Source organism: Protopterus annectens, chromosome 3.part0, assembly GCF_019279795.1.
Source record: "Protopterus annectens isolate FY-2018-M chromosome 3.part0, PAN1.0, whole genome shotgun sequence".
Taxonomy (NCBI): Eukaryota; Metazoa; Chordata; order Ceratodontiformes; family Protopteridae; genus Protopterus; species Protopterus annectens.
This window is the reverse complement of record NC_056731.1, coordinates 1,998,831,015-1,998,845,004: the sequence shown is the minus strand read 5'-3', so window position 1 is coordinate 1,998,845,004 and position 13,990 is coordinate 1,998,831,015. Positions and strand designations below refer to the sequence as shown.

The 13,990-nt window shown below is 41.4% G+C and overlaps 1 protein-coding gene across 1 annotated transcript in view; it reads right to left on the bottom strand.

Annotated features, from left to right (window-relative positions):
• LOC122797240 (islet cell autoantigen 1-like) overlaps nt 1–13,990 on the bottom strand; it is a 472,425-nt gene that overhangs the window by 229,549 nt on the left and 228,886 nt on the right. Inside the window, exon 3 of the mRNA XM_044066089.1 lies at nt 6,541–6,712. Coding sequence (XP_043922024.1) covers nt 6,541–6,712 — 172 coding nt within the window. The remainder of the gene's footprint in view (nt 1–6,540; nt 6,713–13,990) is intronic.

Below are 13,990 nucleotides of genomic sequence, written 5' to 3'. Positions count from 1 at the left end.
CATTCGGTAAGCAATCCCTCAACTCAGCTTATAGTACAGGCAACACTCCACTCCAAAATGACTATCTTATGAGACCTTGGAACATGGGGAACAGATAATTACCTCTCTCCTGATCATAAAGTAACAGTGGTTATGAAATCCTTCTACCTTGTACAGCTGATTGCAAATGTTATCTCCTCTAGATTCAGAGTAGACCCTACCCCACTATATTTCACAATGATCAGACTCCATCTTAGAATATAATGACCATTTTCGGATGTATTGTATTAAACATATCAGCCACTTGGAGAGACCCTAGCCATTCTTAACAAAAAAAGATCACACCACTTAATGAGAGATCAAAACTGGACATCTGTTGGCAGTATATCATACTTTAATTTGCTTTTTCAGTCACTTAGTTTACAATAAATGCACTTGTATTACACTATGTAAATACGACACATTTACAGAACTTTTTATATTCTACATTAAATCAAACTAGCTAGCTCTAACAGGATACTCTGTGTAAAAAAAGAACTTCATTCAAAAAGGTGAAACTTCATGTAACTCATTACCTCAAATTATCAGCAGGACAGATAAGGAGCAGAAAAACAAATAGACTCTGAGCCTACTCTGGATGTTGCCATATGTTCAGATCGTCCACGTCATCCTATGCACCTAATTAAGTGTGACATTTCAGAACATTATTTTGGCATTATAAACATGAAGGCAACATAACAAAGCAAAGCATTTCCCGATGGGAAAGAACGAGGTGAAGTTATGAAGGAATTAAAACCTAAAGAAATCTCAGAAAATTTCTGACTCTTGTAAGAGGAAGAGAGAAACCAAATTTAAAAAAATTACTTTTTCACCAAGACAGTATGTCTACCAGCACATGGCAGACATGCTAAACAGAACAGATGATGGAAGGGACCAAAGTCATCCAATCCAGACAAAATAATGTCTTAAAATCACAATTAAAATGGTCCTGGGCAACACAAATAAGGGGCAATTTAGACATTCTATAAGGGCATCAAGATACATGCAAATCAAAAACAGATACATGAAAAGAAGTTTACAGAAATGTTACAGAGAAGACTACAGGCAGGAAGCAGTTAATTTCAGAAAAAAAAGCAACAGAAAGAATCTAAAAGGGAAAGGAATATCATGCATGAAAAACAAATACAATATCATGTTTAGGCAGAATGGTAAATAGCATTAAATATTAACATAGAGATCCAAAAGCTACAAGATGAGGGTGCCACAACAGCAAGAGAGGACAGAAGCAGAGGTGAAGACAAGAATGCAGAACAGCAGCAATGTCGGTTGTTGTTGTGTCTTTTGGCTTTTCCCGGTTAGGGGTCGCCACAGCGGAACTCCGGTCCGCTAATGATTGGCAGTAGATTTTTAAGTGCTGGCTTGCCGGGCCTAATGCACAACCTTCAAGAAGGAAGGCCCATTCACGCATGTCGCCACACAGAAGACAGAGCAACTGAGAATCGAACGGGCAACGTCTAGCTGTGAGGCGACAATGCTACCACAGCAGCAGCAATGTCAGTAATGAAACAAAAATTGGAAGGATCTTACAGCAGCTGCCTCATTATAAACATTATCACAGAGGGGGAAAGATTGTGTGTGTGTGTGTCTGTGTGTGTGTGTGTGTGTTTGTGTGTGTGTGCGCGTGTGGTTATTCAAAAAGATTGACAATAGCACAACACAGCCTAGAGCTATTGCGTATGAATTCTAGCTAGTATAGGGAACATGCTGCATAGTAAACAGTGTACTGCTGCTCTATAGGTGATTATGTGACCACAGCAAAAGGCACAAGAAGGTTGCATGCCTGACACTATGAGCACTCACACAGCAAACACCTCACGGCTGCAACATAGCCACAGTGAGCAGTCCATAACGTACTAGCATAACAAAGTGTCAACTCAGTTCATCATATAAATTGTGTGTGTGTGTGTGTGTGTGGGGGGGGGGAGGGGGGTGATAGTAAAACTAGAAATAAGGTAAGAGCAACACAGACACCCAGATACAAAAGTAACATGAAGGGAAAAGAAGTTAAGGGAAGCACATGTTTTACTTGTGGGGACAGGTGCCCATTTTCATTATTTTTTTTAACATGGGTAGGGAAGAATGGTTGCACAGAACATTTTCACGGAGATAAAAGGGTACATGGAAGGTAACAGGGACTCACAAACTTACAATACAGGCAGAGACTGACGGGAGGTATACACACTATAGGTGGGGGTGACAGTGGACAGCTGCAAACAGATTCAGGGAGGACAACTGTTGATGTGGAGAAATGAACAATAAAAATGGTATTAGGAGTGAAACACAAGGAAAGGAAACAATAATGGAGATTGGGGGAATATAAAAAGCTTAAACAGCAACACACCCAGATGTCAATTATCTCCATGGCCAACATCAAGGGTAGGCACTGGCTCTGGTGGCCTAATTTATGGAGCTATCTGGCTGTTCAGTTGTATCAGTCACACAAGGAGATGCTCCAGGGTACCAATGCAAATGTCCAGCTGCCAGCCCACCTCACTGAAAATGGGGGATACATGGGCAGATATGCTGAAATGGATGACAAATGAACCACGGTAAAGAATTTAGAAAGGCTTCTGGATAGTGACTCACACAAATACTGTAAAACCAGAGAAACACTAGCCCTGAATAGGTGCTGGTTCTTTTGTTGCACCAACTAGAAAATCATTTCCATTTGCTAATATATTACTTTCTAGTAGAAGGCTTTTTGCCTCCAATAATACCAGCTGCATGCCCTCAGAAAGCAGAAGACCGAAATGTATTCAAATCCAATTGTTCAGGCAGTAAATTGCAGTTGTTTGGCATCAAGAGGATTTTGTGAGTAAATCTATTTTGTGAGAAAACTTGAGGCAATTTTTCCTAGCAATTTCCAAAAGAAGGGAAAACCACTGTTGCCTGGGCCAGAAGGAAGTCACCACAATGATCATTGGGAAGTCTTCCGGAGTCTTCAGAAGTACCCTGGAAATCAATGAAAAGAGTGGAAAGGCATATAGCAACATTCCTGTGCAAGGAAAAGAGAAGCCATCAGTTTTCCATGGTGTCTTGGAGCAGAATGCTGTCAATTGATTGTTTAGATAAGACGCAAAAGTATCTACTTGAGGTGTTCCCCACAGACAGATCAAATATTGGAAGATCTCCTTAACTAGGAGTGCAGATACTTTTTTTTTACTACGTAGAAAGGGCATTCCCGTTCGATTCTCAGCTAGAGTGTCTTCTGTGTGGAGGCATGCGTGAATGGGGGTGTCTTCGTTGAAGGTTGTGCGTCAGGGCCGGCAACTCGGCACGTAAAAATCTACTGCCAATCATTAGTGGACCGGAGTTCCGCTGTGGCAACCCCTAACCGGGATAAGCCGAAAAACACAACAACAACGTAGAAAGGGCATTATGAGTGACCATCTTCAATTGGACTGTCTTTATCCTAAAGACTGCACAAAACTGCCAGCATCTGCAACATGATGCAATGTATTCTCATTTGTTTAGAAAATAATACTGGCAAAGTTATTACAAAATAACCTTACATTACTAATGACATTAAATATCGGGTCTACATCAGCATATCGAATGCTGAAAACGCCGAATGCAATTTAATCGAGCTGAAATGTTCGAAATCTCAAAAGAGCGAACTGACGGAACATCAATTTCCTTCCCAGGGAAAGAAATATGTGTTCTGTGCAAAAAATAATAAATTTTAATATTTTAAACACTAACAGATGTGGGGGCTGTGCCCACCAAACCCCCCTACTTAAATATACCAACTGCGAGACTGCATAACAGTGGAGGAAATAGCAAACTCTGATGACGGCCCACTGATTTCTTTCCCTGGGAAAGAAATTGATGTTCCATCAGTTCGCTCTTCTGCGATTTCGAACATTTCAGTTCGATGACATTAAATTTGACGTTTTCAACATTTGAAATGCTGATAGGAACCCTAAATATGAAATAACCTCTGATCTCGAACTTTGATGAAAAGAACGCAATTTTAAGATGCAACATTTCAAAAGAATAAAGATATTGCTTTCATACAAAAATATACAAACTTTTTTGGCCAGTAATCCAACTATATTATATATTTAAGTGCTTGACAGTTTATTTTATCATAAAGAGAGCCAGCAACAATTTAATTTTAGACTAAATGTCTTGCAAATGCAGCTGCGTGTCCATTTTTATAGGTCATTCTGGATTTAAGTTTCAATAGCTATATACTGATCTCAGGATAACATACATAGGTTAGACTTCTTCAATACACCAAACAAGTTACTAGCTCTTAAGAAAAGCAGACAGAACAATCTCAAACACATACATGTTTGTCTAAATAAGTTAAAGAAAGTAGCTGCCTGCCTCAGGAAAAAGGGAAAAAAAAAAACATCTCAAGGTTTACCTCTTCACATATGCAACATACAGTGATGTTGCCACATTTATGCTGTGGAGGTGTCTCTACTCCTGCCGTTTTTTTTTTTTTTTTTTCTTAGCATATGCTCGCTAGAACAGTAACAGCAGTAACTCCTCATACCATCCCCACAGGAAAGGCAAACCCCACACGCTTTTTCCTGCAGACACCATTCAGGTTTGTCAGCAAACTTCTCTCTCTGCTATTGAGTTAGCTAATTGGTTTCCGTCTGTAAATAAAGAGCTGTGCAAAGGTGAAAAAATATACACTTGGCTGTGCTAATTAACACACCTATAAGCTCTGTGGCACAAGTGATAACTGCGTAATACCATAGTATAGCAAACTAGTTAGGTAGGAGGTCTAATCCTGATCCTGGCAACTGTGAAAATGTGTGCATCTTTGATGACACCTGATTTTTTACTCCCCTCTCACCCTTAAAAGGGCCCATCTTAATACCGCAAGACTGCAAAGCCCCTGTAATCACGGATGAACAAGTAAAGACCGCACTCTCCAAAGCCAAGAACACAGCATCCATGAAACCAGACAACAACCCAGGCTGCATATTGCACAAACTACAGAACGAACTGGCACCCCACCTAAGTACCATGTTCAATCATAGCCTCACCTCAGGCTATGTGCCTAGTGAATGGCACACAGCGACAGTTATTCCACTCCACAAAGGAGTGCCACCACAGACCCTGGAAACTACGGCCCCATTAGCCTGACGGGCCTGGTCTGCAAGGCCATGGAATGCATCATCTTGGAGCTTATAAACAAAGACATAGGTAACCTCCAGACCCTGGGTTTGTAAAGGGTAGATCATGTCTACTAAACCTGACTGACTTCTTTGAAGTAGTCACTAGAGCCGTAGGACAAGGGAAAGGTAGTGTACATAGCCTATCTTGAACTCGCCAAAGCTTTCGATACCATCCCCCACTCTGGAATTATAGATAAACTCACTAAACTGGGCATAAATCCCTATGTTACAAGACGGGTGACCAACTGGCTCACTGACAGAACCCACACACAAAGTAGCCAACTTCAAGTCTGACTTCAGACCAGTGACGAGTGAAGTACCACAGGGTTCGGTCCTGGGTCCTCTCCTGTTCAGCATCTACTTCTCTGAAGTGCAGGCCAACACAGCAGATCTTTGGCTAACAAAGTTTGCAGATGACTGCAAACTGGGAGCCATAACAGAATCACCTAATGATGTAGACATTCTACAAAAGGGCCTCACAGAGACAGATGTTTGGTGTCAAAAGTCATGGCCTCAAGCTCAATGCCAAAATGTGCACTGTCATCCCCTTTGGGAAAAACTCCGTAGCTCACTAAACACAAAGTGTGATGAGACCTCGGGACACAGGTGGACAGCAGTCTCTCTTTTGATAACCATATCGCCACAGTAGTCAGGAAATCCTTCTACATAGCACACATCACAAAAGGGTTCTCCTCTAGAAAAAAGGAGGTCATTGTTCCTCTCTACTCATCCCTCATCAGACCCATTATAGAGTACAATGCCCAGTTTGGCATGTATCTCATAAGACACCTACAATTGGAAAGGCCACAGAAATACCTCACTAAGAGGATTACTGGCCTCAAACAGATGTCATACGCAGACAGTCTCAAAAAACTCCAGCTCTACTCCGTTGCACATCACCTACTCAGAGGCGATCTCTGCCTAACATACAAAGCTATGTGAAACCCAGAGCTGTTGGGCATGCTACACATAAAGAAATCCTAATCTCTCCGAACCACACTCTCCAGGGGCCTAAACCTTGTCACCACAATAAACAGAACATGCTGGAGGGATAGATTCCTGTTCCAGAGACTTCCCATACTCTGAAACAAACTACCCATTCATGTCAAGCAAAGCTCCTCATTGACCCTCTAAGAAAAATATTGACAACTGAATCGGAAATGGAAAATTCACCCCAGTGATCACTTCTGTGGCACTGCTCGACAGGCACAGGAAAATTATTTTCTTGGGTGACGAAAGCCAGGGAACCTTTTTGGCTAGGCTTATATAGGCCCCAGGGCTGATAGCCTAGCACCTATCTATGAACTTATGAACACCTGTATAACTGAAAAGTGTGCTATGATTAATTGCTAACAAGGCATACCTCCAACTTAGCATCCAGATCTGCATCGGAAGCAACAACGTGTTCATCTTCCTTCTTCCCAGTGACCTTTATCAAGGTCTGCTTGGTCTTCCAATACTTCTGCTGCATTTTATTAACAACAGATTTGTCTTGACTTTGGACATACTGGTCATAAAATTCTCTGGAGTATCCACTAAAACGTAAAACAGAGAGTGTTGAATTACTATATTAATACAAATGTTTCAGAAATTAACTAAACATCCTTATAAAGTTGCAAAACAGGTAAAGCAAGAGTATGTGAGATTAACTGTAAACATACAAGTAAAGTACTAGTTTCTACAATTTATGTACTTAAGGAAAAAATAAACTGCCCTCAACCTACATAGTCAAATCTATTTAAAGGAAAACTACACCTTCTCCTACAGTTTTAACTCCACTTTTGGGTTGCTTTTCTTCTTGCAATATGAATTCAGTATTGTGTAGGTATCTGAAACCTACTTGTACTTTATAAATCTTTCACTTCCTTTCCTTGGAATCAAAGGAAGGGAAAGATCACCCACTTTTTTAAGCTTAACTTCTCACATAATTTGCAAAGGAATTTGTCTACACCAGCATGACATACCACAAAGACTGAAAAATTTTAATCAGGTATTGCTGACAATCTTATACAGGTAATTAGTCCTGCTGACGGCAGGTCCTCAGGCTGCAGTAAACAAGACAAAGAGGTGTGAAACTGTTTTCCATGGTCTTTATTGCAGACAGGAAGAGAACTTACATTGATTAACAACTGCTTCCAATGTAACCATGCCTTTCATAGCAAAACAGAGCAATTAGATTAGCCAGTGATTCAAATGAAGTTGTCACCTCTTTTGACAAATTTACATATGCAGCATCACAGTACTGAAATGCTAAGCGTTTAACATTAAATGCTTCTTGTTTATACCACTTTACATTTAAGATGACTTGAATCTAGGATCAAGGACGTCTGTGATATCTACAGAAAAGTCAGAAAATATTTTTCTTGTAATTCTTGTAAAGTATCAGCACATTTACCAAAGTGTGGGGGAGGGAGCTACCAATTCATCTTGGACTACAAAAATATACTTTATACAACGGCCTGCAGTTTAGCTACTGTTTTGGTTGCAGCTGTATAATTCCTTCGCATCTGGGGAAGGATCTCCTGTAGAAGTGGGTGCCTCCTACTCTTGTGGGCATGGGGTGATCCTTTTTAAGCATCCCTTTTGTTTCAGGCCCCTGTGGCAGGATACTCTGTAGTCCTAATGCTAGTTTAAAAAGAAGACTCAATCAGCTCAGTTCTTTTAGGAAGCTTCTTTATTGGCAAATAAGTGCTGCTTAGTTGAAGGAGTAAAAATGGTTTAGAGACAGCTTTTTTTTTTACTGCATTCCTGGTGGGTGGATCACTGATTCTACCCACCCATTACATCATTAGGTGTGTGGGAGGCATACCCTACTGACCTCCCATTGTCATAGTGGGAGTCACCTTGTGGATTAGGGGGTGGGTTAATAGGTGGGGTATGTCTTTCTCATTTAATCCAATTCCTTGTTTGTATCAACGTTCTATTTCAGGTCAAATGTTAAACACAGAGTTGAATCAGTTTTAAATAATCATGGCCTTACCGGTTACTGAGCACAAACCACAGAAAACAGATCACAGTCAATAAAGTTAGTGACTCAGGCAGAGGTGAATTACTTAAATAAGAAATTATTTCTTACTAATTAATCATTTATAAGGAAAAATTTCTAATTGTGATAATGTGTAATTAAATCTGCTTTTGTAGTGATTTTGTTACACTTAAGATTTGCTATGCTTTCGAACAGTCTTCATCAGATCTCCCAAAAAACTAAGTCTTATTAGTTCATTCTTATTGGGCTAACTGCCGAGTGTACTGGCATGGTTGAATTTAAAAGTAAAAAGAACGAGTTTTAAGGTGGAATGTTTTAAGTAAGTAGTAAGAGTGGTAGGTGGAGCTTACATTTTATTTTGGTGTAGAAACACTTTTACAGCAGTGGATGTGTTCACTGTTTTTCTGCAGCGGTGTCTCCTTAGTCGAAAATTCAGGATCTGTGTAAAAGGAATATAAAACGTCTGTAAATAAATACACAGCATATGTTTAGTGGGTGCCTGTTAGCTTATGTGAACTGAATTTGTCAGACACTCTCCATCCTAGCTGGGCATTACTTGGAAATGGGGTAAAAAAATGCACATATACATTTTATATATATATATATATATATATATATATATATATATACACATACATACACACACACACACACACACACACACACACACACACACACACACACACACACACACACATACATATATGTGTGTGTGTGTGTGTGTGTGTGCGTATAAGGGTGCCTTGCGTTCTAAGACTGATCGCCAAGGCAGCCATGATGGGTCAACCTGAGAGATTTTATTTAAAAATGAAGTGCACAGTAGTAGTGGCAGGTCATAGCCTGCCATGTAGAAATGCCAATAATTTCTTAATGTGCATTAACAGCCCTGTAATTAGCTAAGCATTATACTTTAGTCCTGCCTTAAGAGTGAAGGGAGCAGGGATTTTTAGTGCGTATAGGCTCTACAATGGCCACTTACTGTTTTTAACATTTGTCTGCCCCACATTATATTACAAACCATTTAGCAAGGACGAGCTACCAGCGTGTTGTCACAAATTTCCCATAAATATTCTTATGATATCTGCACAATTCTTACTGCGATTTACGCCAAGTTTATAACTGAGCCAGCTGGCGGGGTGGGGGAAATATCTTATAAAAACAGATCAAAGAGTTTTCATCCTCTAGGGGGAAGCATTACTAACAATGGCAGAAAAAGAAACCACTTAAGGGTAAAAAAGAAAAAAACTCTGACTATTACAACAGTGCAGGACACGGGTCCAGCCGCCAGCATGGAGAGTTGTACCAATTTGTCTATTAAATTAGTGATGCCCTAATAAGCAGGATGTCTGCTAAAATAATCTCTAGTGGATAAGAAGAAGTTAAGACAATAGGAAGAACATCCCTCATTTTAAAGTGATTCAGGCGATATCCAGAGTGGTGAATGCTGGATTCTAAGGGTATGTCCACTACTCTGGTGGGGGTGGGGAATGGAAAAAATAGATCATCAAAATCAGAGCAGAGTCCATATTAGTGGCCAGGGATTAAATTCGTGGGAGTCAACGGTGATTCAGGGGAGGAACCGGCCCATCTGGTGGGAACAAAAGTCCCCTGGGATATCAAGTTGTGGAAACACCTGCCAGCTGGATGAGTAAAATAACTAGTAGGGGGTTATCTACGGTGGATGTGATATGGCGGACTAGAGTGTTGTTGGCTTGAGTGCTAGCAAGGTATGGCTCCATGACAGAGGGGTTAAGGGGTGGGGTGCTGTTATGCATTTTTAGATGCCTAGACATAGTCAAAAAATATTAATGGCTTATTTAAAGGCCCAAGAGTCAGTGGTTGTCCATTGCCAAACAGGAAAGGACAGAGTCAACCTGAGGGAGACAGGAACCTAGCTGAGAGGCAGAGGTGGCGGAATGTCTGATGGAAGCACATCTGTCAGGGAAAGAAGGCTTTTGAGGCTTAGAACCCAGAAAAGATTTAATCAGGAAACCACCTTTGGAAGACCTTTTATCCCTAAGAAGGCTGCCTTGGCAGCTTTTGGACACAGGAAGACTTGGAGGGGTAATTCCTCTGGAACCTAGGGACAGGAGATAAAAAGAGTTGCTTCAGACCCTGCACATCTTTACCTTTGTCTTGAAGGGTATTAAACAGCTCAGTCCAGGCACAGCCAAAGAGATTTAGATTATCTAAAGAAGAATCCAAGAGCTTTGATTTGATATCATCGGGAAGAGCCTGTAAGTGCAACCAAGAGTACCTTCTCAACACAGACCCTGAGGCAGCTGCCCTAGAAGAGGCATCAGCAGTATCATAACTGCAATTTCTAGACTGAAGAGCCACCTGAGAAGAACTGCCCAACAAAGAAATGGCAGAAGACTTTGCCTCAGAATCAGGCAAATCAGTCAGAAAGAATAGTTGTGTAAAATCTTACCATAACCACAGATGCCCTTCTCTTCCATGTTGCAGTATTCAATAAATATAGATGTTCGAGTGTATTCAGTGTTGCAGTCATTACATTTGGGTTATCTGCTTGCAGTAGCCTCAGTTGGCCTGATTATCAAATTCCTGGGTCCTGCGTCGGTTGCTGTCACATCTTCCATGAAGTTAAGTCATCAGGGGTATAAAGCATGCAGCCGACGCCATTACATCAGTCTTTCTTGCCGTGCGGTGCCCGAAGCAGAAGCAGTTCACAAGTGCAGGTCGGCAGACTTCTGAAATTTTCGTTTTCGAGTTTCAGAACCGAAGTCTTCAACTAAAGCTAGGTACTACACGTTGGGAAAATTTTTTCTTGCTCTAAACCGATGTCAGTAAAAGTCAATAATTGTATTTCTTGTGGAAAGCAAATATCTCAAAGATTTTCATTCGTACTGTATTCCTTGTCTGGGCCCTGAACACGACGTACCTCGCTGTCGTTTGTGTGCCTTTTTTAAACAACAAACTATTTGTCGTTGGTATATTTACGCTTCTAAATATTTTGGTACTCTGTTCAATTACCCAGATACGGCTTCGGTAAGCCACCAGACTACCGACATTCCAAAAAAACTCAAAGATAAAGACAGAGACAGGCCGCCTAGATCCAAAGCTGCCGACGACGCTTCTCCTAAGCTAGTCACCAGCTCGCCGGTACTCAGTGAGGCGCTTTCGCAGCCCCTGATACCAGCTACTTCAAATTCGCAGGCTTCTACGGAGACCCATTCGGAGTCCAGTATGCTGCGAGATGCTTCAACTGTGGAACCTGCGGATGTCTCTACCTTGGATGGGTCCTGAGCCGCTGTGCAGGCACTGACTTCTGAGGGTGTATTCAGGCCTACTGACGAGCATATTAAACTGAAACCATCTTCTTCTTCAAGGTCTAAAACTCAATCCATGCCTAGAAAACCGATGCCCAGACCGCATGGTCAGGCCTCTATGCCTAAAAAACAAATGATAAGAATGGCTGAAGATATTATTACTTTAATCAGGGGAAACCAACCTTCCCCTTCTAAGAGACCTAAGACTGAATTTGCTTATGATTCTTCTGATCAGGATTCTGAAATTTCTGTTTCCTCTGATGACCAGGATTTACCCTTATCTACCTATGAGAATTCTGATGCTGAGGACTCTATTCCCTCTGCTTCCCCCCCAGAGGTTTTCTCTTTTGTTGAAACCTTGCATATTCTTAGGGAGCATTTTCGTTGGGAAAGCCAGGATTACTCTGGTTCTAAAGAGGCTTAGGGATTTCTTACTCCTGCCTCAACACAGACCTTTAGCTATCCCTCCTGTACTGGACATTGTTGATGCCTTTTCGGAATCTAGCTTGGCCCCTGACTCCTTACCTCCTGCTCCCAGAAAACCTGATAGATATTACAGGGTCCCCGACTCTCACAAGTTCCTCTCTAAAAATTCTACTGCGGACCCTGAGACCGCTTCACAGGGACCCAAGGGCATGAAGGCTACTACTGCCAAAAATCCTAATCCCTCTGATAGAGATTCCAGGGCGCTGGATAGATGGGGTAAGAAGGTATACAATTCTGCAACCTTGGCCATTAGGGCCTTAAGCTGCCAGTTTCATATGTTAAAGTATCAGCAGCATATTACTGGATTGCTTAAACAGAAAATGATGTTGATTCCTGACTGTGCTGAAAATAAGGATTTACAGGATTTAATGCATTCTGCTGAACAAGTTGGAAAACATACTTTGCAATATGGTTTTGATTCACTAGAGGCATCTTGCAGGGCTGCTGTCACTGGGTCTGTACTTAGAAGGCATGCTTGGCTTAAGGAACAATCTTTGCCAGATCATGTTAAAGTGTTTTGTAAAGGTATGGACAGAGGACCAAGTAGCTGCTTCTAGGATAGAAGCAGTGTCCAGGCATTTAAGGAAGGCTCCAGAGGAAGCCACTGCTCTAGTGGAATGGGCCTTAACAGAAGAAGAAAGAGTTTTCCCCTGAGGGAGACCCCAAAAGGAAATTGCCTTTGAGATTTAAATAAAAATAAATAAGTTATGTACTTACCATAACGTTCCATGTGAGTTGTTCATCTCGCCTTCATTCTTACACATGGGTTCGGAGCTGATCTCTCGGCTCCGAGCTGGACGCTTTCACAAGCTCGAGTTAGAGTAGCTCGAGGCCAAGTCCCTATCTCACGATGCCCTCTGTCTCACCTCCGATCTAGTTTGCTGATCCCAACATGTGTAACATAACATACCAACAGTACTTCAGCTGGAGTAAGAAATGCTAGAACAAGACCCACAAGACCGAAAAGTCTTACTCGTTCTTCGAGAAGCCTGGAGGGGGACGGCGGGTGGGAATGTAAGAATGAGGGCGAGATGAACAACTCACATGGAATGTTATGGTAAGTACATAACTTCTTTATATGAAATTGTTCAATCTCGCCATTCATTCTTACACATGGGTAGCGTCCCAAGTACCCTTCATCCCGGATGGCTCACGGGAGTATATTCCGGAGGTCAGTGGAACCAAAGGAAGCCCTGTCCCTTGAGGCCCTATCTACTTTTAATGCATGATGATGGTATGAGGCTTAGACCAAGTGGCAGCTGCACATATAGTGTCCAAAGGCAGCCTAGCCGCATAAGTTGAAGTAGAAACAGCCCTAGTGAAATGAGCTTTCACGCTATGTCCTAATGGTTGATTTGCTGAGGAATATGTGAATTTTATGCAATCAGTCAACTATTTGGAAAGAGTAACTTTGGATACTGGTAGCCCTTTCTAGGTGTCAGCACGAGAAACAGAGTTGTTCTGATTTTCTAAATTCTTTTGTTCTGTTCAAATTGAATCTTAATTGTCTGTGAACATCAAGTTTATGCAACATATACTCCAACTTGTTACAATGGTTACTGAAGAAAGTTGGGAGTTCAATAGTTTGATTCAGGTTAGCCTCCGAACATACCTTTGGAAGGAAGGAAAGGTTAGTCCTCAGCGACACTCTGCCAGGTTGAAAAAACAAATATGGGGGTTTGATAGATAGGGTCTGAAGTTCGGACACTCTACGTGCTGATGTAATGGCTACCAAGAAGACAGTTTTCCAAGACATACATTTTAATTGCCAGGATGATACAGGCTCAAAGGGAGGAAGAATAATCCATTAACACAAAATTCAGACTCCAGGGAGTAAAAGGTTGTCTAACTGGCAGTCTAAGATGTATGGTACCTTTTAAGAAGACTCTAAATAATCTGTGAAACATTAGATTAGAAACTTCACAACCGTGGTGAAAATTTGAAATAGCTGCCAATTGAACTCGTATGGTGGCAGCTGCAGCACCTTCATTAAAAAGCTTAGTCATGGACTCCAAACTGCTTAGCAATCGCGGCGACTTACGGGTCAATAA